This window comes from Delphinus delphis, chromosome 17, assembly GCF_949987515.2.
Source record: "Delphinus delphis chromosome 17, mDelDel1.2, whole genome shotgun sequence".
Taxonomy (NCBI): Eukaryota; Metazoa; Chordata; class Mammalia; order Artiodactyla; family Delphinidae; genus Delphinus; species Delphinus delphis.
This window is the reverse complement of record NC_082699.1, coordinates 56,397,746-56,425,316: the sequence shown is the minus strand read 5'-3', so window position 1 is coordinate 56,425,316 and position 27,571 is coordinate 56,397,746. Positions and strand designations below refer to the sequence as shown.

At 37.3% G+C, this 27,571-nt stretch overlaps 1 protein-coding gene across 3 annotated transcripts in view; it reads left to right on the top strand.

The window, feature by feature from the left end:
* Nucleotides 1-7,597: 7,597 nt before the first annotated feature.
* CSMD3 (CUB and Sushi multiple domains 3) overlaps nt 7,598-27,571 on the top strand; it is a 1,080,105-nt gene continuing 1,060,131 nt past the window's right edge. For all 3 annotated transcript variants that reach the window (XM_060035246.1, XM_060035245.1, XM_060035244.1), the window contains exon 1: nt 7,598-7,775. In XM_060035246.1, the coding sequence (XP_059891229.1) occupies nt 7,598-7,775 (178 nt within the window). The remainder of the gene's footprint in view (nt 7,776-27,571) is intronic.

Sequence of the window (27,571 nt, the reverse complement as noted above, 5' to 3'; positions counted from 1 at the left end):
ATTGTTTGCTTTGACTATGTTTTGCTTGTTTGTTTGATTTAGAAAAAGAGCAAAGGTAATTGGGAAGAATAAGGATCAAGATTTTATTTGTCCCAGGGTAAGCACACTCTAAAAAACTGAAATGGACAAACTGAGTGATAATCACATTGTAATTGTTGGATAGCTTAACCTCCTTAGAGATGCTGTTGCTATTGTATTTATATATTTAGAATCTTATGTCATGCATTAGATTCATTGCCCATTCTAGACATGTGAAATCTCCCAAAATTCAGATTGGTATTCATATATTGGATAATGAGGTAAATTCTCCATGCATTTGCAAATATAGTATTTGTTCATAGTGTTAATATACTTAACCAGACACAAAAATATTCCAGATCTACCTACTTATTTATACTATATATTTATTAATATTAACAGTATATATTACATATTTTATTTACTATGTGCTATATTAATATTAAATTATATTATTTAATAATTAATCAATCTTATTAGTATGTTTCTAATAAATGCCTGATGACTTCAATCAACTTGAAAGGCTAACTTCATTCTTTCTATAAACCTCTGTATACAAAATGCCAAAACAAATTGATTTGCTTATTCAATGAAACGATCCACTGACTGAGTTGTTTTAAAAATGTGCCACTGGAGGTTTACTTGAACTGACCAAATATTATAGCCTACTAAAGAGAAAGGAAATGTAGAAAATATTTGCAAGGACCCTTATTGTCTCCCAATTCCCACCTCTCCCTGGCTCATTTTACCTTTCTGGCCTCACCTGCCATGTCTTTATCACTTAACCAAATTGACCAAATCCTAGATATGCTTACGGAGTTTCTAACTTAAAATATTTCTGGAAAATAGCTCTCCACCAAGATATTTTTCTGCCAAACATCTCCAGATGATTCTAGAATAGCTCAAAGGTATATACTTTGCTTGAAGTTTTCTCCATTTCCCTCAGCTATAAATAATCTCCCACCATCTTGGTGTTTTATAAGTAGCTCTCTTAAAATGGCTGAACTATATTGACATTCACTACTGTTACCTGAGAATATATTCTATCCCTTCTATTACATTGTAAGCTCCTTGAAAATAATGTGTGAATCTTGTTTTTGTTTCCTTGTAGTAGGAGCTCAAAATGATTTCTTAAATAAATGAATGAACACAGAGATGAAAATGATACTTGCTACACAAAGAGTAAAGATGAAATCGATCCCTGTCCAGATGGGACAGATATTTGTACTTACAATCCAAATTGGATTATGTGTAGCCAAACCAAAATCAGCTGCATTGATTTTCCTTCCTTCTGTGGCCAAAATGATCCTTCTAAGTTAAGGTCACAGTTCTCTTTCTCTGAAGAAAGAATGCCTATGTTATTTGGCTTCCTGTACTCTTATTCTGGGAAATATTTAAACATTTGTTAATTTTAGATAAATTTGAAAAATCAATGAAATAACAGAGTTGTTGGTGATCATTTGGGAAGTTTAAACACTGGGTCAAATTATGCAGTAATGAATATTCATACTTTTAATATGGTTCAGACACTAGCACATGTAACCACATATATGGATTATGGACTTCCAATTTGTGAAACCTCCAGCAGTTCTACTATTAATGGTTCCTCTAATTCAAGTTTATAAATATTTAGGAAAAATAACCTCACAATTATATTTATAAAAAGTTAATAAATTCTGCTTTATCACCAGCAAGACCACTTCACTATCTCGTGAAAGGACATTTCAAGCACAGGTGACGTACTTGCCTTTTACCTCTGGGCTGTGTTTTGCTTGGTTGGGGCTTCTAGGATTATGATCAAATATAATTTAAAGCTTGCACCTTTCCAGAATTAACTTTGTTTTAGAACTGTTTACTTCTAAGTTTAGATTTCTCAGCAAAATTTCATAAAACTGACTTTTAAGTAGATAAGTGAAACAAAATATAAAGAAGGTCTCATACATGCTACCTAATCCGCAATAGACTAGCAAAATGCAAAATAAAATGTATTAGTGGTTTTACTGAACTCTGAATATTTGAACATATGCGTTTACATCAAGAAATTATAATCAATTTTGAAGATTAGCCAATAATATATAGATGATCAAAAAGTCAAACGTTTTAGGAGATAATAAAGAGTTTATTGGCAGATAACTTCAGGGCGTGAAATCAAATATGCATTGCATTTTGATAGTAATGATGATAGATTTGGTATCTTTTGAAATCCAGCCATTTGATTTATATTCTCTAAATATTTATGCATTCTCAAGTGCATTTGAGGTTGATACCACATAACTATATTAGGGTTAAAGAAATGATGGTAAAAAGATCTGCTACACTGGGAACTCAGATTTATTCAGAGCTTGTCAGCAAAACAACTTTATTACTTATGAAAAGAAGAGACCTGGATTATCCTGATTGTTCAGCAAAGACACCTTTTGCTTAACTTTTTATTTCTATTCCTTTACAAAGAGACAACTTAAGTGATATTAAGGCCAAGCGTTAGCAGGAGAGTGAAATTATCCTCAAGACAAACAGAACTGTCTTTAAAGATTCTCTCAATTCTTATCTTTTTTCTTTTAGGATCATTACTTACATGTTCCCCAACTATTTACCATGGTTCTTTTCCTTTAGGGAAATGTGCTCATATAGTTTATATTAAACTATTTATATATTATATTTATATTGTCTATATTTAAGAAGGTATCAGTTTAAAAATTTGAATGTTAATGTACTAAACTTATACATGTGGCTCATGTCAAAAATAAGTTTTTTAGGAGTCAAAGTGTGATTTTTTTGTCTGGATACAGCAATAGATACTGCCTTCAGTTTTAAGGTTTTTCTGTTCTCTCATTGTTTAAAACACACTATTATTACCCTTATGTGACATAGAAATTCAGTCTCTGACTTTCTTAATGTGGTTAAAACTGGAAAAGACTGAAATGCCTGTTAAGCCTCACTATTAATAAAACTGAAAGACGAGTCAGGACATAAGAGGAATGGATGCCTAGGAAGCACACTTAGCAACACTTCCAAGAGGCTCATCTCCACCTCTCAACAATGCTTCCTGATTAGCAGCAAGACAGATACTTTTATCCACCTGATAATTTATCTTCTTAAATATGATTGCTTAAAGAAAATTTACTTTATCATGAATATTAGATTTCTTTTTTTTCTCCTCAACCAAATAGGGACTATTGCAAGTCGAAATGTACAGACTTGAGTTAGAATTCTTGCATTATTCTAGATTCAACATTTAAATTCAAATGTTTTATTTCCCAGGAGTTGGAGAGGTCAGATATGATGGACTCAAGAATGGATACTTAAGTAGAAAAAAAGAGAAAAGTAGTTCTTTTTATCCTACTCTCCTGGCAACAAATTCTAAATGAAAACTGTGAACAAACAGTAAAATTCCTGCTTCATTATTTGTAAATCATTAACATTTTTACTTTATTTTTTTCCCCCACAGACCCGGAGGTTTAAATTTGAGCATTTTTATTAAGAAAGTGTATGTCTACAATCAGTGGACATTCAGCCCTAATAGGCAGGAACATTTCTATAACAAAATAAATACGGCATTTGAACAGTAATCCTCATGTAAACCTGTGTATCTGTGACATGAATTAAGAAAAAAACACTTATAAGTTCATGACTCTGTCAAAAGTACATGCAATTCTTTTCAAAGTTAAAGGTAACCTCTTCCCAAGTCTTTATGTTGTTTTTTTTTCTCAGTGTATTCATTCTGTTTTGATCATTTTCCTGTGATATTGCCCTTGTGATGCTAAAACAGAGTAAATATATATCGAGGACCTGGTTTAAAATGGAGCAATTTTTGAAAAGGTGCTTATTTTCTCCCTTTTAAGTGCCAACTAAGTCTCACTTTAAGATCAAACTTCATTGTATTCCATAGTATTTGGGAGGGGGCCACCGAAAGGGAATGGAAATCTGGTACTTCCAGTTTAAAGAACCTGTCCCTTTCTGATCTAAACTCTTTTTAAGAACTCTCCAGGGTACTTGTCATTGTGACTGGCTTGATGATCCTTACCAAGTCCCTATTTCCCTTGATCTGTACGTGAGATGATCAATAGGCTGCAAGAAGTTTAAAAAAAAAAAAAGAACAAAAGAGGGGGGAATTTTAGTAACTGACAAGTATAAAAAGAAAAAAAACGTTTTTTCTGTGTGTGTGTGTATATACATATATACATAATTTCATTACCTATAAATATAAATTATATATATATTATATATAATTTGATTACCTTTAAATCATCTTATATCTTTGCTTTTCTATAGTTATACAGGTACATTTGTTATAAAGATCATATTTTTTGTTATTAGACTATTTTAAAACAAGCATCTTTGGGAGCTAGCATAGGAAAGAACAGTGGGCAAGCACATTGACTCAAAAATTGGACACCATAGATCCATATTTCCTCTTAAATATATTACCTCGGGCAAGGCAAGATAGTTAACTTCTTTATGTATCAATTTCTTCACCTATAAAATGAGGATAATTGTAATACTTGTCTCAGCAAGTTGTACAGAGACTGAATACGATATGCCTTGTGAATATAATACAATGTCAGGCATACAGGAAGCATTTAATGTTTGCTATTATGTTAGCTATTTTTTATTTTCTTTTTCTAACAGCCTTAAACAAATCTATGTACAACTGTGCTGCTTTCCTACAGATCAGCTGAGATAGATGATTTCTTCCACCCAAATTTAGACACTGTAGTTTTCCTTCCGGAGAAACTGAGGAATTTCTCATCCAGGATTTTGGCTGATAATATAATGTTTCTGGAATACCTCTGGGAATGCTCCCTTGAAGAGGAAGCTGTTTAGCATGAAAGACAAGAGTGTGATCCAGCACTGACTGTACTGGATTAAATGTTAGTGTTCCCGACGATGACGACCTTGGATAAACCATTTCATTTCCCCATGCCTTAACTTTTCACATCTCTAAAATATGATTTCCCATCCTATCTCAGGAGCTGGAAGATGCAGGTAAAAAATAGCTCGTGATTTATTATGAGCTGTAAAAACTAGAAACTATAGTATTGTTCAAAGTATTAGGTTCTACCAGATAAATCTTTTAACAACTTCCTATTGAAATTATAGGCAGGATTCATTTAGGGGAAGATAATTGGATTATAGGATTAGCATGTTTGACAATAAATTTCAGACACTGGTATCTTAGTAGTAGTCATGATGGTCCCATAGTCAAAGTTTATTTTTGCACAATAATTACTGTTAAAAGTATTCCTGACTTTTGAGAAATAAAGTTTTCGGGTGTAAATTCCTCCTGTCTGGATATATACCAATGTGTTCAAATAGATTACATACACCCAAGATTTTTTTCTTTTAATGAAAAGTGAAATCAGTTGAGGTGACTAAGCTCTACACATGTGGTGAGTAGGATTTTGTCAAGTGTCCTCATCAAGTCCAAGGACCTGTTTGCAGGTCCAACAAAGGCAACAGCAGCAGCAACACATCCTGACATCTTGACTGAAATCACTGCCAGCGCTGCCACCAAGGTGGCTGAGCAGGCTAATGACGTTTTCACCGTTGATCCTCCCAGTCTCCGTCTAGTCCCAAGCTTGTCGCCCCCTCCCTGGAATCTGCATATGCGGACAAGAAGAGAAAGCACTGGTGGGAAGGAACAGTATCCTGCACACCGCCCTTAATGTACCTCTCCGAGTTTAACGAGGTTGGTTATGCATTTACAGCTTTAGCCTCTTGCTAATGCTCCCTACCCAGAAAAGAAATTTCTCTTTCTCTTCTTTCTCTTCTCCCCTCGCCCCCCACAAACATACACACAGGCACACGCATATATACTTCACGGACACACTTGGGAAAACACCCACACATAGAAAATCATACTCCTCAACATTTCCATAAACACACACTCTTACCCTTCACTATAGTGCCCATGTATACACACACACACACACACACACACACACACACACACACTCCGTGGGAGAATCACAGACTCACACAAAATGCCACGTACCCGGAGAGCTCAGAATCCTTCCTATGCTTGCAGATTGAACCCACACACCACGCACGCCTATTGACACTCGCAGTGTGCCCACTTCCCAGAGTAAAACTCCCTCCAGATGCAATAGGCTTGCTCTTGTGAGTTGGCAGCTCCACATCGAGCCCAGGGACAAAAGCTGGCCTGTGGTACACGGGACAGGGCCATCATTTGTGGGCAATGTGGAAAGCTGCAAACTCAAATTGGGCAGTCCTCTTAACCAAGCCCTATAGATAGATACTAATCCCCCTGATAGCCTTCGGCATGCAAATGGAGACAGAAGCTTTTGCAATCTATTGCGGAGCCATTGCTGCAGTCCTCCCCCTCCTGAGACGGTATCAGATTCCCGAAAAGGTCAGATCTCCAAAAAGGCGCCTAGTCTAAGGAACATATGGGTTATAAGACCTGGGCCAGAACCAACCAAAAAAAGATTAGAAAATTGACATACAAGAGCAAAACACGCTGGTCTCCGGACAAAGCTCCCCCACACCTTGGCATGAGGGAAATAGGGTACCTTTTAGATGTGAAAGAGAAGCGGGAGGCTTAGCAAGGGCCAGTAGATGGCGCAAGAACTCTTCCTCTGTACAATGTTAACCCTTGAGTGGTGTGTTGGCGCGGACAGGTCCAAACGTATAGATACATAGGTTTTCCGTTTTGAAAGAACCCTCCCATTTACATATTTGGGACCGATTCAGAATTAAAACAAGTGGGTCTGTTCCAGATAACTACCACAGATAAAGTAGTTTAACTGCAGCACACATCAGCTGAAAATGGGGTAGGGAGAACGAAAGGGCGAACTCTTTGAGGAGATGACTGACTCCCTCCCCACCTCTCACCTCCGCCCTGGTCAAGGATGAAATCGGTTTGCCTAAAGATCAAAAAACCCGGTTGTGGGTTTACATCTAGGCACTTGAATATGTAAATGCGTGTGTACAAATAAATTCTTCTCTGTGATCTCCCTTTTTCAATTAAATCACAGGATGATAAATGTGAGACGCCTGCCTGAAATATACTGCAACTACAGTAGTAACACATGTCCCATTATAACGACATGGCCATCGATGGAGCCCGATTCATTTATCATCACGGTTTCCCTAAAAGCAATACAGATTCTCCGATTAAAATATTCCTTTAGCATGCTTCTATATTCATAGGCTGCAATAGAGACCTCAGTAACATAATATTTCTTGGGCTGTTTTACAGGCAGAATTGATCTATTCGGGGGAAAAAAAAATCAAACCCCTTAATTTCAAATATTGTGGGGAGTTTGTCAAAGAGAGGAGCTGGCCTTTAAGAGGCTCACCAGTGGTTTCTGGTGGTTGCTATAACGAGCTAGAATCGAGGTAGATTTCGGTGGAGGGGTAAAAACGCACAAGAAAAGACAGAATCCAGAGTAGCAAAGACTTTGTGCCCCCGTTGGAGAGAGATGGTTGAGTCCTCGTCAAGGTTGCTGTGGTATCCCAGAAACACCATTCACTTCGAGCTGTGACCGCGCACCAATAACAGCAGCAACTCCGCTGCGCCGGGCTTAGGAGCAGGAATTAGGAGCTCGCGAATAATATGAAAGGGATCCGCAAAGGGGAGAGCCGAGCGAAGGAATCCAAACCCCGGGAGCCTGACACGAGAAAATGCGCTAAATGTGGCCGCCTAGACTTCATCCTGATGAAGAAAATGGGGACTCAAAGTGGATTTACGTTTTGGAACCTCGTCTTTTTATTGACGGTGTCTTGTGTGAAAGGTAGGTTTGCTTTCGGGGTCCCCTCTGCTTTGGATGGAGGTGAGCTGACTTGTCGCCGGAGAGGGGTAGCTTCTTTGCAGTTTGCACAGATAAAAATAATCATGATAATACAGAAGAAGGAGTTGATTCACAGCTCTCTTTTCCCCCTCAGATAGGAAATGCATTTTGCTTGCCAGATTTGGCGTTCAATGCAGTGATTGAGCTTGTGCTCAATAAATATTCTTGCAGTATGCTCAAACGAATACGTGAGTTGGTTCGTATACCCTCTAACTAGTGGATATCCAGGCAGAATTCCTCTGCAAGACTTTTCTTGGTGGTGAAGATTACCTTGATTTCTAGTCAAACCAGTGGTGTTTGATGCTTTGGCTGGAATATTTATATTAAAGAGTCTCGTGTAAATGCTTTTTAACCCTTTCAGGTAGGAAAGTTACCGACATGTTAGGAATGTGCTGATTTTAAATGCATTAGGGCACAAGGGTCTTTCACGCATCCCTCACACCAACATGAAGGTGTGCATGCATATGTGAATTATTTCTACGTGGGCTCTTTTGCATTGATAAATGATAGAGGAGCTTCCATAGGTTCTGTGGTAGAGGTTTCGCTTAAAATGGGGCTTTTAAACGGTCTGAGACGCCACGAAATGTTAACGAGCTACCTTTGGCGATGAATGAAGGTAGGAGGAAAGTCATTAGCTGACGACCAAAAAGAAAATCCCCAGCAAGTCTCAGCGTTCAGACAGGTAGAGTGAGTGTCACATGCACAACAGACAAGGGGAGGGAGTGGGTAGGATGTAAAATTTATTCCTAAGCAGGAGGGCAAGGGACAGTCAGGATCATTGGAAGGAGAGCTGTCCTCCGGGAGAAAATAGATCCCCAGCTCCGTTCTAAAACTTCTCCTGCACCCTGCTGCCCATTAATTGCTGCAAAAAATACTCAGGCGGTGTTTATGACTCATGCCGTCATGGCAGCTCACATAGACGCGAGGGATGTCGTTTTTAGTGAAGCTAGTTTCAAATCCCGGGTGTCTGTGTGTCGGGGGTGGGTGGTGGGAGGGAGGGGGGTTGTTTTGGCCCAGGCGCGCCACCGCTGTCAACACAAACTGGACGCTTCTTCCTTTGTAAAGGAGTGCCTCTCTGAACCGCAATCGGGCCGCGTCTCTATGAAACAGTTTATTGTACAGCTTGCAGCTGGCTGTCCCCCCACAGAAGGCAGTCCATTTGCATTCAGTGGAAATGATAATTCATGTTTTGGGTGGAGGGAGCTGGAAGGGTTACCTCTCCCTCTGTTAGGACCAAGGATGGGTGTCATGTCTCGAATTTTAATTTACATCCTTAAATGCCAAGAAGTTGTCCCTGATCTCTGTGGCAGCAACTGCCTTGTAATCCCAAACTGCTCCTCAAAGCTTGACACCCCGCCCCCCAGCCAGCCTCAGCACAGCTCTAAGCCAGAACGCTTGTCCTCAGCGGCGTAACTACACTGCCTAGCGCACAAAATGCGTCTCGGGGTGCTTAGAAGGGGTTTTCGTCGCCGGCTCGACGTGTGAGGAGCCTTGCATTTATGCTTAGTTCGCCTGCCACTGGGAGTCGGTGGTTAATGGATGGCCCTGGGGCTGCCAGCTAGACGCGCGCTCCGCGTGACGGAGGCGCAAGGAGCCAGCGACAGTTCCTGGCAGGAAAAATGTTGAGGTGGCTCCTGCTAGAAGATGACCGGGGGTTAAGTGCGAGTTTTCATGTGATACCTGTTGAGTCAAAACACATTCGAGGGGCAGATAGGGAGAGGGAGTCTCCGAAGCTGGGCGAGCACGCCAGCCTGACAAACACTGAGCAGCGCTGCTCGCAATTACAGCCCGGCTGCCCGTACCTACCGTATAGTTTAGATAAGACGCGCCGATAGAAACGAACAGCGCGTTAGTTTGCTTTAAATGGCACTGTGAATGAGACCCCTCTCCTCTACTCACAGCTCCCGTAATTTGGACTGAGATAATCGGCCCACTGAATATATTCCAGTTTCGGGGACATTGGGAAGAAGGAGTATTTCACACTCTGCTTTGATCCCGTCCAAAATCATTTTTCTACGGACTATTAAAAAAATTTTAATGGTAATAAGATCCTTCACTGTCACTTATCTTCCACTTGAAGGACATCTCCTATATTTTACAACTTGGAACACTGTTCTCAAATTCTGAGACACAAACCTACAGAGGCTGTATGCTTTAGACTTGCTCCCGGTCGCCCAGTGGTGCCAATTTTTACAGTTGTTTCTTCTCCTTCTTCCCCTTCTCCTTATTTTATTGTAATTTTACCTCAGTCTCAAGGCTTTTCCGAAAACCAAGATTGCAGCAATGGCTTAAATGTTCTTTCCCCCAATGTCTACGGCTGCTTTTGTCTTCCACGCTGTTTTTCTTCTGGTCTTCCAGGCCCACGGGGAAGCTCCGGATGGGGAATCCTTCTAAGAGCTTTGCAGGCCCTAATCTAGGCTAGTGCTAGGGTTCAGGAAGTCCAAGTCGCAGGCGCGTGCTTTTCCAGGTGAACAGCTCCTGCCAAGAGAATTCCACTTTCTGTCCACACTTTTCATCCCTCCACTATCTCACCTCTGCCTGCAACAGCAATGACAAAGAGTCTCAGTGCGAGAAAACGCCTCAGAGTAGAAGACAAAGTGTCCTTCAGTAGTAGGCCTGAATCGCTCGAGTGGGGTTGAAGAGAGAGGCAACCCTTTCTGGGCATTCTCTCTCCTGGCGCCATCTGAAATAAAAGGCCATGGAGGGCACCAAATTGGGCTGTGGAGGGGGGGCGGGGGCACCTTGGACTTGATGCATGCCTATTTCAGGCTGAAACACACACACACACACACACACACACACACACACACACACACACACACACACACGAAAGCAGAGGTTTCTGAAATGCAGTCTGCAGCTGCAGCGTGTCTGTTTTAGGTTTCAATCACATAGAAACTGTGAATCTCCAAGTTGTGCTTAAACGTCCCGCCCACGTAAACAGACACCCGCTGTGTGCTTCCCCACGCTCCTTCTAGGGAGTTCCTGGGGGAGCACACACATCTTGCAGGAAAGGTACAGAAAGCACTAACCTCGGTGGACAGCAGGTGAGAACTAGTGGGCCGCGTCCCCCACCGTGTACTAGAGTGTGATTTCAAGGCTTCTCTCTGGACCCCGGACTTCGAGAAGGATCCACGTTTCCGCGTGCTCTGGGACTCCAAGGAGGTATTACTCCCGCCACAGAGCTCTTCTGGAAGAGCGGAGCTCGCACCTTCTCCCGCAGTTAATTAGCACTGGAAAGGGTCGCAGTGTCCACGCAGGGGGAGAGCTGCCAGCAGCGCTCATTAGCACCTTTTGCCCGCCTCAGTGTGACCGCGCCGCAGGTTTCAGCCCCGCGCTTGTGCTAGGGGCTGATAACCCTCACTCCCCTGACCTCAGGGCGACAGTCTGCCCTGTCAGTAACGTTAGGAAAATTTCTGTCGTGTCTTGAGGGACCTTTTGAAAGGTGGGTGTGTTGGGTTAACGTCTTTACAAACCAGTAACAACAGCAAACAAAAAGCCACCCACTGCCAAGGCCACCATCAAAACTCTCCCTTGAGGTTAACAGGACTGAGTCAGCTGCTTAGAGGTAACCTCAGGTGTCCCTGTCCTGCTGCAGTATGGACAGGAATCCCTCCCTTCCATCTGTTTCCTCCGGGAATACTTTATTTGCTTCTAGAAGGCCAGACTACCTGAAATATTCATGGACCACCTGAGGTTGAAACTGGATGCCTGACTTGGCCTTTGCCGAGATTGTGAGGGTGTCCGAGATTGTGAGGGTGTGTGTGTGTGTGTGTGTGTGTGTGTGTGTGTGTGTGTGTGTGTGTGTGTGTGGGAGGAGGAGGTACACGCAGATCAACACGGAGGATCCTTCGGGAGGCCTCGAGGGTGGGTGTGGGTGGGTGTCCGAGGCGGAAACGGACGGCGGGTAGCAAACAGTATATTTCTGTTCCCGGAACTGTCGGTGGTGCTGCAACCACTGCTGTCGCGCGATCCGGTGCAGGCGCCGAGAAAGCTCCCTTTCCCCATGCTGACCTCAGCGCTGCCCTCACTGAAACAACAGGCTCTCCGGGAGTTCGAAAAACTCACTGGGGAATGAGTCATGGAGACTGATGCTCCTCTACCATGCCCTTCATCCCCAGCCCTCCTCTGCCGCTGGGAGGAAAGCAAGCAGGGGGCAGTCCAAATATTGGAGCGCCGCAAGGGCTTCGTTGGACCCTAGGGGAAAGGGCAGAAGAAATGAAAGAGTACAGGGTCATCCCGGGTGCCAAGTGGTCCTCTCCCAGACCTGCTGGAGAGGCCAGCTGAGGGCTGAAAGAGGGACAGGCACGGGGACGGTAGCGCAATGCAGAAAGAACAAGAAGCAGGACGACCAAAGAAAGAAAGATAGACTCAGGCAGCAGGCGGATTCCCTTCTCCTTGAACACGGCGCCTTTGGGGAGGCTTTGCACCACCGAGTTGGTAAGCCAACCCAATTTACTGCCCTCAAAAGGCTTCAATAGCTCTGAGCTGAACTTCCACTGCACAGTTACCCTGTTGAAATCGTTTGGAAATGTCACTGTGCAGCATCAAATTTCCCGAATCTTTTGGTGTTGAGGGGTTTGGGAAGGATGTGAGGGCTGCATCAAGTCCATGTAGGAAGAGTGAGTGTGTGAGCAGAAATAATTAAGGAGTAGGTTTCAGGTTTTGAAAACCTGATGCCAGAGCCTTTGAGATCCTTCAAGGAGAAAAGGGGTAGAATTACTCCATAGATTAAGTACTCCAGGGGCATAGACTTAGTTGCGGTAGTTATTACTGTTCACGATGTTAATTAGCATTACTATTTATGCTCTAGCTGAATAGATTTGGGGTACACATGCCTTTTCCCTGAACACACAGTTTGGTGTCTATGGAAACAGTGAAATATTAAAATAAAGCAGTAGCAAATGGCATCCGTACAGGGCTCTAAATATAGTAAAACTTTATCAAAAGTGAGATCTGATAAAACAAAAATTAAGAAAGGTAGCAATTAATAATGCCCTTGTATGCATACAGGAAAAAAAACCCTCTAATGCTAAAATACTTGTCTAATCTCAAATACAAAAAAGCAAAAGCAACTAAACTTAAGTTCCCTAAGGCTGCAAATATACTTCTCCTTGTGTTCCAAAAGTTTTACTTTCTTCTACTTAATATCAGGGTTTCCAGAAAGGGCTTCAGGATATTAAATACTTGCAATGTTTTGTCCAGTTTGAGAAATAACTTTGAAGCACCAAGCAACATGTCTGGTGAGGAACCTGTTACTTCAGGTAACATGACTATTTGACAAAATATGCCACTTTGAATTCCAGTGTTGGAGAAATTAAAAGTAAAATGTCTGCTAACAAAAAGATTAGGGGAAAATGCCTGAGATGCCAATAAAACTTAAGGCCATTTTATTTTATCTATATATACATTAAAACATAGCTTCTCTTTCTCTTTTTTTCCAGTCCCCTTACTCATAATCCAAAGGGGTGTGTAGTTTATAGATACAGTGACAGTTCTAATTTGGATTTTGGATGAGGTCTGGTAAGGATGATAGAACAGATACTGTCATTACCAATTCATCTTTTCTTTCTCAAAGTGAGCAGGTGGGGTGATTCATGGTACTTTCCAGGGAGATCAATCTCCATGTCTACAGGAATTTCTCTGAATTAGACCCCTCGTAAGGCTCTCATTCTCATCTGGAATATCACTTTTACAGGAATGTCACTGAGAAAATTCAATTTGTTGAATACCTTCCAGTATTCATGGTCTCAGGGCTGGTGATCATTTTTCTTTTTCTCAAGCCTCCAATCTTGCAGCTATCAAACGCATTTCATGCCATCACACCTTTTGCTATGCTATTGCTTGGTGCTAGTTGAGGATTCTTAAGGATTAATACTTTTTATATAATCACAGCCTGTCGCCCTGCAACCCACTTTGAAATCTCTAAAAAGTCAAAATTTATAAGATTAGCATATGCATCATATACCTTGTACCTGATTCACAAGTATATCTGTGGTAATCAGGTGCCTTTAGATATCACAATATCATTCTATTTGTTCATAAATGTTTGCACTGCAGTGATTTCAAAGTGTTCCTAAACAAGCAGCATCAGCATCCTTTGGAAACTTGTTAGAAATGTGAATTCTCAGGTCCCTACCCCAGGCCTATTGACACAGATACCCTGGTAGTTGGCACTGACATACGTGTTTTTAACAAGTCATCCAGGTAATTCTGATGTGATCTAAAATTTGAGAAGCACTACAGTAAAGTAGAAAGAGCAAGGGCTCTGGAGCCACCAAGACCTGAAGTCAAATAATGATTCTGCCAGCAACTATCTTTGTACTAGCAACTCAATTTTCCTAAGCTTCAGTTTCATTATCTATTAAAAAGGAAACTAGAATTTCAGTACAACTATCTTTGTACTAGCAACTCAATTTTCCTAAGCTTCAGTTTCATTATCTATCAAAAAGGAAACTAGAATTTCAGTAGGAAGATTATATATGTAACATATATAGTGCCTGACACTAGTAGCTATCATCAGTATTATTAAAATACACTTCCATGCACAAAGCTAGTATGAACTCCCACACATTTCATCCCTAACACTACCAGTCCTAACTTGTCCACAGCAGTAAATTAAAAATGTAGCATCTTCTCACTATTATTTCACTTTGGCTAAGTTCCTAGGCTGTTATACATTAGAGAAACACTCTTGAAATTTCTTCTTATCACCTTTACACAGTTACTTTGGGTGCTGGCTCTATGAATCAGGAGCAGACCCATAGCTTAAATATGTTACTCCTACTCCTGGGCTAATTTTATCCATTGCATACCAATATTGATTTATTTTAATATTGATCGATTAATGTACTTACATGAATTTGTTAATTCATCTTGTCACAAATCCATGGTATTTCCAGGGCTGGAAGAATTCTTACATACCAGCTAGTTCACTGCTCATATTTTATACAGTAAAATGCACATGCCTAGAAAGGATAAGAGATTTTTTTACTAGGTTACAAAGATAATTAGCTCCAGAACTGAGACTAGATCATTGGGTCTTCAAGTTCCTGTTCAACTCTCTTTCTACTGTACCTTATCAATTTTACTACAGAGTTTTCTCAGATGGCATCAATGAAGATAATCACAAAAGTTAATATCTGAGTACCATATACCAATTAGTACTATGTAAAAATATTAGTGACTATATGTTTTGTGGTAAATTTTAATGTTAACTACCCATTTGGTAAAAGACAAAAAAACAAACAATTGTGGAATGAAAATATTTTCTAAGACTATTATAATATGCACATCAAATAAATAAATAATCATATATTCAATAAAGTCTATTTTTGACATTACAAACCTATAAAAATAAAATCAGTGTACTGAGTTTTTTAATCTCTCATAAAGAACTTAGAGGGCTATTACTTAATCAAATTCTTATTTATTTATTCTCATAATCTGGGCACAGTTTATTTAAAGGCTTTTAAATCTAGAAAATCTGTTCCTATTTTATTCATGTTTTTAATATATTCACATTATATTGAGATTTATGCATTCTCTCTCATCTGTATTTACATTTGCACATTTCTCTCACATGATCTATATAAATGATGGTATCATGCAAAACTCCCATAGAAGTAATAATATATTTTATAAATATTAATAGTGTAAGAACAATCAATAATGTGAAGGGGTTATCTTCAATTTTAGTGACATGTGAAGTATTTCTAAAGTCTCTTCAAGATATGGGAGTAAAATTTCCAAAATAATGAATGTTGCTAAATTTGAAGTGTCTAAATGTTCAGAAAGGGATTGAAATACATAAAAAGTAATGAGTGATTCTCTTAAAAGCTGAGTTTGTAACATTCAAAATTATAAAGTCCTTCTTCCTTCCTTTGCTTTATGTTAGCAAGTTTTAAAGGAATATTTATGATTACATAATTTAAAGTAATGGCAAGGGTTTTTTTTAACTATGACAACTTAAAAAATAGGGTTGCATACCATTTTGAAAGGAAATTTATAAAGGGAAATAGACTCATAGAAGAGGGTTTATTCAACTTTAACTGAAAAAAACAACTATGCTATAGTTTTCCCTTATACAAGTTCATCAGGTTGACTCCAGAATACTCAGAGGTGCTTCATATATAGATAGGATATAAGACATTATTATGTTTGGGGAAATGGTACCAAAGTAGGCATGTGTATTTACTGCATAAAATATGAGCAGCAGGAAGCTCTGTGCTAAGCCCTTTATATAGAGTGTGTCATCCACATCTCAAAAGTGGTTCTCTCTCTCATTTTCCTGTTTTGAATCCTAACAAGCATCTTGTGAGATAGCTGTTATCTCCTATGTACAGATTATCATCTCCATTTATAAATCATCCACATTTCCTGGGGTCAGAGAGGTGCAATGACTTTCCAGGATCGTTGGTTAGCTAGTGGTTGAATGAAATCTGAAATGATAATAGATTTTTAAGTTCATAGGCTCATTAAAAGTTAAAACTAAAAATGACGGGGTTTCCCTGGTGGCGCAGTGGTTGAGAGTCCGCCTGCCGATACAGGGGACACGGGTTCGTGCCCCGGTCCGGGAAGATCCCACATGCCACGGAGCGGCTAGGCCCGTGAGCCATGGCCACTGAGCCTGCGCGTCTGGAGCCTGTGCTCCGCAACGGGAGAGGTCACAACAGTGAGAGGCCCGTGTACCGCAAAAAAAAACAAAAAACAAAAAACAAAACAAAACAAAAACTAAAAATGACCAAGTTACTAATTAAACCTCTTCACTTTTAAGAGAAAAACTGAAATCTTGAGAATTTAAAAGAAAGCCTAAAATTAATATCCATGTTATATATATATATATATCACATATTATATATAAATACATCATGTTTTATATATATATATATCACAGTTACAGTAATACATAACTTCTCAGTTTTGTAATTTTCAACATCTTTTACTTAACTTGCCTAACTTTATTCTCTAAATTATTCTGTAAGATGGACGTGAAAGCTATTTTCCAGTTTTATAAGCAATAGTAAGTGAAGTAAATGAACAATAATACAAAGTTAAATATGTCAATATAAGATATAAAACTATTTAGTGCATTAAGGACAAAAAAGAAAAATACAAATCAAAACATATAACCCTTAAATTCTAACCCAGTGCTCCTGAGTAAAATTTAAAAATTTATGAAAGTAAATGACTTATGGACTTCACATATAAAATAATATGTGGGCATAAAACTATTTACCAGTTGTGTCATAAGCTATGGCAAATAAATTTATTCCATTTGGTACCTACTCTTCCATTCAGTTCTATAGAGTTTTAATGATGGGAAAACTCTTATGACTTATTTGTCTAGTGTCTAACAGGGAATGTGCATTAGATTTATTTGTGGGTTCAAGGCAAAGTGCTTTAGAAAAAAACATTCATACCCAAGCTTCAACCACTTGCTCTACTTCTTCCCATAACTGCATCCTAGTTAAAAGCACAGGTATAGGTGTACATTTTCACATACAGAGGAGAAAGTTCAGAGAAGTGAAGAGACTTGCCAAACAAGGGAGTGTGAAATAGTCTTTCAATTCTCTGTCCAGTACATGTTTTTTTTTACTGGGTACTGCCTTATGAGCTTTTTAATTTAGTCCTAACTGGTTTATGGGAGTAAAGCACCTTGAGAGGAGAGACTACTGTGCCTGTGCCCAAATCCTGACCAGGCTCAAAACAATACTTCCTGAAGCGATTGTGTCAAGAGACACAGATACATGAGGGTAATAATATTGGTAAATGAGAAACTTAACAAGCAATCTAAAAATTAACTAAAAGTTAAATGGGTGCATTGAAATATACATCATTGTCTAAAAAAGAAAAAATACACATATTAAATTATACTTAAGCACTCAAAATTAGCATCACATTTTCCTTTGAAGGTGATAAAATGTATTTTCATATGCAACAAAAGCACTGTTGTACCTAAGTCCTTTCTGAACTTTAGACTGTCTCAATATAAATACGTACTTACCTTTTTTCTACTTACATTATTAAAATTTTGTTTGTGGGTATATTTTTAGAGATGTCATTTTAACCTATATTTTAAATGTTAAATCTTGGATATCCTAACAATGCCCTCAGATGTATTATTCATAGAATATACGTATTACATTGGACACTGTTATGGGACACCGTTATTTTGAATAGTTTTGCATCTTACAACAGTTAGGTATAGATTTCTCCAAAGTTGCCAAAATTTAGGGATAAGTTACAACCGCAATCTGTCTCCAAGTCTATTTACTACAATTATACATTCCAGAATTTTATTTAATGTTGAAAATTGACTGTTAGCCCACTTCTCCATTTTAAAATTGATCCAATTGTAATAATTCACTTTAGTCTATTGAAATTTTAAATCATAAACTGACTTGATGTTTTGTTTGCATGATTTTGGTGAAGGGAAGGGGAAACAGATTGATAATTAAAATGCGTTTTTCTCGAGCTTGTTCACGTTCCCATTAGCCTCTTTATTCATTCACAGCTACTTAATAAAATTATCAGCTGTGTTTCACTGTTTGATATTATTGTAATTTTTCAAATATCTATTTTTTTCTGTGTTTGTTCACACTCTGCGTGTTGTTTGATTTGAAACAAATAAGAAGAAAAAATGGGTTTTTTTTTAACATCTTTATTGGAGTATAATTGCTTTACAGTGGTGTGTTAGTTTCTGCTTTATAACAAAGTGAATCAGCTATCTTGTGTCTCCCTCTCACCCTCCCTATCCCACCCCTCTAGGTGGTCACAAAGCACCGAGCTGATCTCCCTGTGCTATGTGGCTGCTCCCCACTAGCTATCTATTTTACGTTTGGTAGTGTATATATGTCCATGCCACTCTCTCGCTTTGTCACAGCTTACCCTTCCTCCTCCCCATGTCCTCAAGTCCATTCTCTAGTAGGTCTACGTCTTTATTCCCGTCTTGCCCCTAGGTTCTTCATGACCATTTTTTTTTTTTTTTAGATTCCATATATATACAAAATTGAGTTATTTGTAGTGAGGTGGATGGACCTAGAGTCTGTCATACAGAGTGAAGTAAGTTAGAAAGAGAAAAACAAATACCATATGCTAACACATATATATGAAATCTAAGAAGAAAAAATGTTTTTAATTTCATTTTCTCTTAGAATACCATATAATGGTACCTGGGGTTTATCAACTGAATCAATGAAAAATATAATTTTAAGCTGATTTTATTATGAGTATTTTAATATAGAGAAGTGAAAATTGGTCTATTTCATTGTTATTCTATTAAAGCACAATAAGATACTGTTAAAAGACTTTAACATCAGATAATTTGTAATTTTTAGGAATGGTTTTGTTTCAATGTTTAAACTATATTTTTATATACAGATATGACTTTTCTGATTCTGTTAGTGGAGGTGTAATTTGAATTTCTCCCAAATGTTGGTAATGAATTTATGCCAATCTATCTATATGTTCTAATATTGAGCTCTGTGTTGCTAAAAGCTGCATTTACGAGACAACAGATCAAAGTTAGGAGAACACGCAGAATAAACACAAATGAATCTCCTGGAGATGAAACACAGTACCTTGAATTTATTGGCTCTGTGCTCTAACTGACTGAACTATGTAAACTAGACAAAATATTTACTCAGTGTTCACATATATGGAGAAACACTAAGTTAAGGTTTCTTGGCTGATGTCTAAATCAAAACAGCTGAACTGATTCAAATGTTTTGTGCTAACAAATTTGCATCCAGGCTGCTAATTTGTGTGCCAACTTCTGGCTTAATAGTGTATAAGATGTTAGAGATGATAAACCCTCTTAAATGAAGTTTGCAATAGAAATGCTGACAGGCCCCTGATTACCTGCACTGAATTCATGTTCAATGTTCTTTTCATGGCTTAAAAAGAAAAAATTTCATCCCTGAATTCTACTAGTACTTGAGCGCTCTTTTACCTGTTAAACCTTTTTAAAGGAGGTCAAACAGAAAGTTTTAAAATCATTTCTAGCAAAGTGCTAGGAAATCTTTAATATCTGTGTTAGTCTGTCAGTGTTCATTAATATATTAATAGATTAAAATCAGAAATGACATTTTGAACTTAATTTTTAAATATTACCAATGTGTAAGTCCTTAGGAATCAGCCATTTTTCAATATTTTGAAGCTTACTACTTTTTACCTGTCATTGCATAGATTATTGCAATCTACCTATCTTAGAAAGAGTACATTCTAATTATGCCATTCTTTCAAAAGTAAAATTCTCAAAGGCCTCAAGAGAAATTGGAAGATGTTAGACATATTAAGTTACATCTTGTGCTAGTTCATGTAAATATTTGTTTCTATCATTTTCTTTTTGTTAAGTCAAGTTTGGTTTATTACACCTTTTATTAGGACAGTATTATTTTTAATTGAATATTATTATATTGATACAATTTAAGTTAGAAGTTGTGAAAGATACAGTCGTCAGTAGGTTTTATTTCCACAGAAAGAACCAGTGGCTTATGTATCAGTTCTGAGACTCAACCACACATTCCTTCAGCCATCAACCATTTATTGAGGGCCAGTGTTTGTCATGCCCTTGCCTAGTCTTTGACAATATAGAGATGAAAATCTAGTCACTACCCTAAAAGAAGAGAGTTTTCATTTTGAAGGAGGGTTTCTGTGAACATAATACCAAAGAAAATTGTGAAATTGTTTAGTTCTTCGATGTGATTCTTTTATCATGAAATATCAATATCGTTTATTACATCTTTATTTACATATTCTATATATTAAATCTTTATCCTCTCACAGGTAAGTATTAACATCCTACAGACATTGTTTGAAACTTTCCAGTGAAAGTCATCATTTTGTGATTTAATCTAATGTAATTTTCTCTTGTAATTTTCAATTAAAATGTTTATTGACTCCCATCTGTTCAGCGAACTGATATTAACTAGTTTAGCCAGTATTAATGAAGATCTCACATGTATTTCTATAACAGTGTTTGTACAGTTATATAATAGTTTGTAATCAGCAAATTGTGCTTCTTACCCATTCTTTTTTACATGTTTGTTTCTGCCTCAGAACTCCTCATTGGCTTCTAAACCTTTTAAATTTAAATTTAAATCTCTACCCCTTCATTTAGTGATTCACATGAAATAAACCTTGAACTAACTTATCAAGGTCAACACATGCAAAGGGTAAAATAAATAACTAAATATAACTGCTTCTGTCATAGTTTTTTTATTTCTAATTTTTTCATCTTTATTGGAGACTTATGTATGTTGGGAAAACAGTGTTTCAGTAAGTAGATTATGTTTTGTTGTTCTTTGTTTTGTTTTAATCTGTGATTTAAAGAGCAACAGAAGGATTGATGAATGATTATACTGAAATCCTGGCATTTGATGAAATGCTGGCATTGGATCAATGCCAATTTTGCTAGACAGGAGTTAAGTAGAATGATCTATCTTTACAAGGTTAAGACCTTCACCAAATTTTATCCTGTATTTTACATTTTCTTTATTCCCCTCACGTTGATTATTTTGATGTTTCACATTATTTTAATGTTTGCACCAACATGCTACTTCATGATTGCCATCTCCCTATCCCTTTCCACATTCTATGAAACTCACTTCTTTGTGATCTAATGATTTAATGTGTAAGAAACCAGATTTGATATTTATTAATACAAAAAATATTAACGAGTTTTTCTAAGCTCTAAAATCTCAACTATTAATGTAAGATAAAACCAAACATGTCCATTGTCTATGTAAATTGCTATCTTGTCCTCTCTGATGACTTTAGCAAAAAAAAAAAAAAAAAAAAAAGTAAATTTAGAAGCTTGAGATGAAAGAGCTTTGGGTAACATGAATTGTTTTATTCAACTTGGTACAACTAAAGGAAGGAATTTCTATGTACACCACAGTAAATTTCCAACACTCTCCACAATACACTCTCCATTTAGCTCCATTTATTGAAATCCCAAACTAATAAATGGGAGATAATTTGCAGGATCTGCTGACTTGGCTCCATCAACATCTCAAACCCCACCTCTAAGATCCTTCCCTTCTTTATCTTAACAAAGAAGGATATGGTCCCTTTACATTTCTCAAAACTATATTATACAAACAAACAAATAAATCTTCACTGCCTTTCCATTCATTTGGTTTTTCCTTCTCAGGTTCCAATTCTGTTTCTTTCAAACTATTATTGACAATTCACATTCTGTATACAGTCTTGTAAAGTAGACTTTGCGTAAAATGCAGTGGAGAGGCTCTCAAGCTGGCTTGTTTATTGTTAGTACACAAGAGAATCTCAGAGAAGCCACCTGTAAGATGTACAGCTAGACTTCATGAAAACCATGAAAATGGATACAATTAGATTGGCTCAGGGTTTGGAACAAGTGATCTTTGCCTATGCAGCAAGTTCTGAGAAGGGTGTTTTGATCAAAGAAACAACACTGTTACATACACTTCAAGTATTTCTTAAACCCCAAATGCAGTCAATAAAATTTTGTTGACAGCGAATAAACACAAGTAAAATAAGAAGTATATGCATTTTTATGAATTGTATATTTAAGCACAAATATTCACAACTTATGAATTCTGCCTCCTATGTTGTTATTTCAATTTTTATGATAGTTATTTTTCTCTAAAGTACATGTAAAAACACTTCCCTCAGTTAGATATGTTATTATTTTTTCTGATTCTTCATTTCTTTTCTCATCTTCAGCACACAAAAAAGAAACGTTTTCATTGTCCACTGCTATGGACCGTGAGTGTCTCTCATGCAAGCACCTCAACCTTGAGTGATAGATAGACTTAGCTCCTTTTTAAATCTGAAATTAAATCTTTTTAATTAAATCTTTTTAAATCTAAATTATGCTAATTTAAATATTTGCCATTTCATAAGTTTTGGGAGCATGGCATCTGTGTTAATCTTACTATTCTGAAAGTTTCTCATCAGACGCAGAACAGAGCAGATGCACAGCAAAGCTTAATTGACTATGCAACTACAGATTTTAAATACTTAAACTTCCTTTACACAGCAGATGAGAACAATTTGCACTATTAAGAATAGTACAATGGAAGATTTTTCCATCATAGGAGACTTTAGAACCAGTGTGCTTTTAAAAATAATTTGTATAGAATGCTGTCAATTTCTGTTGAGGTATAACATTAAATGGAATAATTTTAAAATAGGCTCTAATAGAAATATAATCAGGGCTTCCCTGGTGGCGCAGTGGTTGAGAGTCCGCCTGCCGATGCAGGGGACATGGGTTCGTGCCCCGGTCTGGGGAAATCCCACATGCCGCAGAGCGGCTAGGCCTGTGAGCCATGGCCGCTGATCCTGCGTGTCCAGAGCCTGTGCTCTGCAACGGGAGAGGCCACAACAGTGAGAGGCCCACGTACCGCAAAAAAAAAAAAAAAATCATTTTAGATTTTGTTCATCTTACAAAAGAAATGACATCAGTTAAAAGGGGGTTACATACCTTTCAAACCAATATTTCAAATTGTATTTTTAAGTTGCTGATCTTGCTATGTAATGCTATATAATTCAGTAGAATTAGAACTTAATTTGTAAATCTAAAGCCAGCCAAAGATCCATTTTGTAATTAAACCAAAATTTGATAGTAATTGAATAAATATAACATCAAGGTAGATATGGATGATTTATACAGAAGTGGTTAATTTATCATGTCTTGTAATTTATATAATCCAATAGGTTTTGCTATTTCTTCCCTTCCATTTGTGATTTCTCTGGTCCCCAAGTGTGTGATGATGTGCATATGTGAGAAATAAACTGGCTAGGCATGTAGGCTTTACTTCAGATTCCCTGAATTTGCAAGATAATTAATACCTCTATGTTTTTATTTTTTACCTGTAAAGTTATCTCCTAGGTTGGGGTGAGGATTAAATACGATAATTTGTGTCAGGCAAAAATGTTTGGTAAGACAGTACATCAATGTGAGGAAAGAAGGTCAGATGGGTAAGGAGATGCTATTATGAAATACTTTTATAGTGTAGTTTTAAGTAGAATCAGGTGAAAAAATACAAATAGGAAAGCACTGATTTCTATTAGAAAGACTGATTCCCCTCCTAGCACATGCTTTTAATTATGGAGGTTAACATATGGTCTTTCATCATTAACTGGTTTCACCTTGAGCTTGAGTGTTTCAATTTATAAAATAGCAAGAAAGTCCAGATGAACCACAGATTAACAGTTTCAAGTAAAGGGTTTATGTTATTTTATAAAAAGGAAACTGCCTACGGGTTCCTGTTCTTGGAAAAATTCCATTAATTTAGCTTTCTCAAGTTCTTGACTCTCTAAATCTACCCAGTTCAACTATTAGTAGTTCCATCTAGTGAAAACAAAGCAAAATTGCAGACACAAGATTCCCTGAGAAATAAAACCATCTCATCTATGAATACTGTGATAATATTTTAATGCCTGAATTTATGCTAGTATAAGGATCAATATGGCTAACTGTTGTGTTTCTTTAGCTGGTCTGGCTAATGAAAATTGTAGAGATTGACAATAATTTGTGCCAAATGATGTCTCCTCTCATATATAATAGCAATAATAACACCAAATACATGGTTTACTTCTATAAGCTTATTTAATCATAATAGCAAAATTGTGATGTATGTATTATCTTGCCATTTTATAAATAAGGAAGCTGGAGCACAGAGATTAAATAAGTTACCTGGGTCCACAGCTAGTAAATGGTAGAAACAGGATTTCAGCCCATATATTCTAGCTTCTAGTTAAGTTAAGTCTATAGTCTTAACTATTACCGCTAAGAAAATTTTGCAGTTGTTACAATTTTAAGAAGATTTTTCCATTCTAAGACTGGCATAATACACTGAAAGGATCTTACTCTGAAGCTTCTGGTACCATATATGTGTTGCCAATGAACGATTAGTTCAACAACTCCATGTCATCTGTCATATTAAATTAATATGGTTAATTTGGAAATATGGGGCTAGTATTTCTTTTGGTCTAGAATGCTATAAAGTCTATAAGCACAAGGAATGAAAGATTAACTTTAGGCTTTATGTATTTCAGAAGCATTGAGTCCTAATTTTGAGAAAAGCTAGCTTAGCTGATTCAGTCTCACAAACTAAACGCTTACTGAAGTATACAGCTTTACAAGAATCTCATCATAACCCGTAATTAATAATTGTAATGATATATATTTTTATTCATTGAGTTCAAGAAATATATTTTCTTTACTAATAAGGGTGTTTCAGTTTTAAAGAAGAAGGAGCAGTTATTTGATCTAGGTCACAGGTCAGAAAAGAATGAGCAACACAGAGGATTTGGTGGTTTCACCGAAATCATAACTTAACAGTGTCCTAACTGTAAATTTAACTTGGCATCTGTGTCTCTGGTGGTTGAGGATTTAGTAGGATATCAATTAACTTCAAGTACGTGGAGAGGCAGCCAGAGAGCATGATCCCATGCTTGACCATCAGCAATCTCTCATAAACTAAAATGATCTTTCCTGATGTAATTTCTTATAATGAAATGGCTATATATATCACTGCCCTTCTGTGAGAGGTTATTTGACAAATGACTTACTTTCTCCTTCACAGCATTTTATCTTTATACTTTATATGTTCAAAATGTTTCTTTCCATAAAAAGTTCTAAGCTACATAGGATAGTAGGTACAAATCTGATGCTGTCTGGGATCAGCTATGTAAACATCAGCAGATCACTTAACCTCTATTACTTAGACTTTCTGGACCTCATTTGCTTTCTCTATAAAATAAAGAAGTTGAACTAGATTATTATGTATGTATAGTGATTGGATATATTCTACAAACTGACCTAACTGACTGAACTAAACCATATGCTCTCCACAGATTAAGACTTTTAGGGGGAAGTGTTTTCCATATGGAAAGTTAAGTTAAAAGGATAGTGATGATAACAAAGATAGGATGATCAGAAGAAGCAGCTGGTTACTGGGAAAAGGGAGAACTTGATTTTTAGAGCTTGGGTTTGAGATGCTGGTAAGACATTTTTTGTTGACATCCAATAAACATTAGAAAAAGTATGTTTAGACTTTGAGAAAAATACAGTAATTAGTACCATCTACCAAATATGTTATATGCTTCAAAGCTCTTTAAACATATTAGTTCTTTTAATCCTCACAGCAACCCTGCATTTGGGAGGCTTCTGTATAACCATTATTTTTTAATATACCTGAATAGTAGAGAACGTAAAGAGAGAAAAAAAAAGGTGGGGGGAGGTAAAATTTCAATGATAGAACCTTGAGATCATTCTTTTTTAAAAGTAGAAAGTAAGTGATGACCTAATGAAAGAGACAGAGACAAACAATTGATAGAGTTTGGAAGAGAGCCATGAGGGTTGACTGGTAGGGAATACAAGGGTTCTCAAACAGGAGGGGACGATGTACAACACTGAAGACATTAAAGGGTAAAGGAAAAAGAGCTCTTAGAAGGATTATTGGATTTGGCTATTCATAAATAACCTTTTAATGAGCTGTCTCAGTAGAGTGGTAGAGGCATAAATCAATTTACAAGGAATTGAGGAGATAGTAGGTGATGAGAAAACAGACACACATACACACTTTTCCTAATGAGCTCATGATGTTATTGAAGGAGTGAATACAGCTAGCTTTGCTGGAGCCCTCATAGTTAGAATTTACCTTAAATATTTACATAATATTACTTACAAAATAGAACACAAGAACAAGCAAACAGTAACAAATCCACAATACCTATTTGTACGTGAGAATTTATTTACCACCTACAGAATATGGAGAAAATATAAGCATCTATGACGATGGATATAAGGCAATGAATGAGTAAATAAAGAAAATAGCAATGTAAAAGTTATTTGTCTATGTAAAAATGAAACAATTATGGGTATTTTAACTAGAGGACCTGGGTGTGTTTGCCTGGGGATAAGGCAGGCTTCATCTGGCCCTCCACTTGGAGGTCTAGAGATTTTCTTTCTTCGTTATGCACAGGAGACAAAAAGGCTTTGAGTAAATAAATACCACCAAGATTAAGGCTGACAAAAGAATTCCAATCTATTAATTCACACTGAAAATGAGGAGTGTCATGAAGATCAAGAACTGCTGCTTCTCTGTGGTAATCCATTAACATATATATTTGAGTTTTTATTATTTGCCAGGAGCTATGCTAGGCATGAATATAGAATGGTGTGAAGGTTGCTATAGTGCAGCTCTCTTTGTAGTCAAGCTCCACAGCAAACCAAGACTTGCTTTAGTGAAAATAGAAAGGAACTAAAGAAATTTAGATAACATAGCATCTCATTTGGCTCCGGATCCAGAAATTTTGTTGCAGATATTCTCTTTACATCAAGTGGAAATGCAAGCATGGTAATGCTTCTTTGCTTCTTTTTAAATTATTTCTATATTGGTCAATACCTTTATTTTCTCTTTAGATCAGAAATGTCCTTGTTTATACAAAAACTATAGAATACAGCTCTAGTTGTTCAGAATTATCCCCATGCTGCCTAACTGAAAGAAATTCTTAAGTCTACTCTTACTGTTTTAGCCTTCTGCTAACCCTGTTGGGTCAGCCAACTTCTGTCACTGAATGTTGGCAACTTCATTTCTTTAATTTTTAAGTTCACGAGGAAGGTCTTACTATGCCCTTCAACTACTAAGAATAATTTCATGGTTGTGGATTGCTTTTTATTATGCTTAATAGTTTGTAATTGTAACATTATAACAATGGCACACAAAGAATCACAGAATAATTTC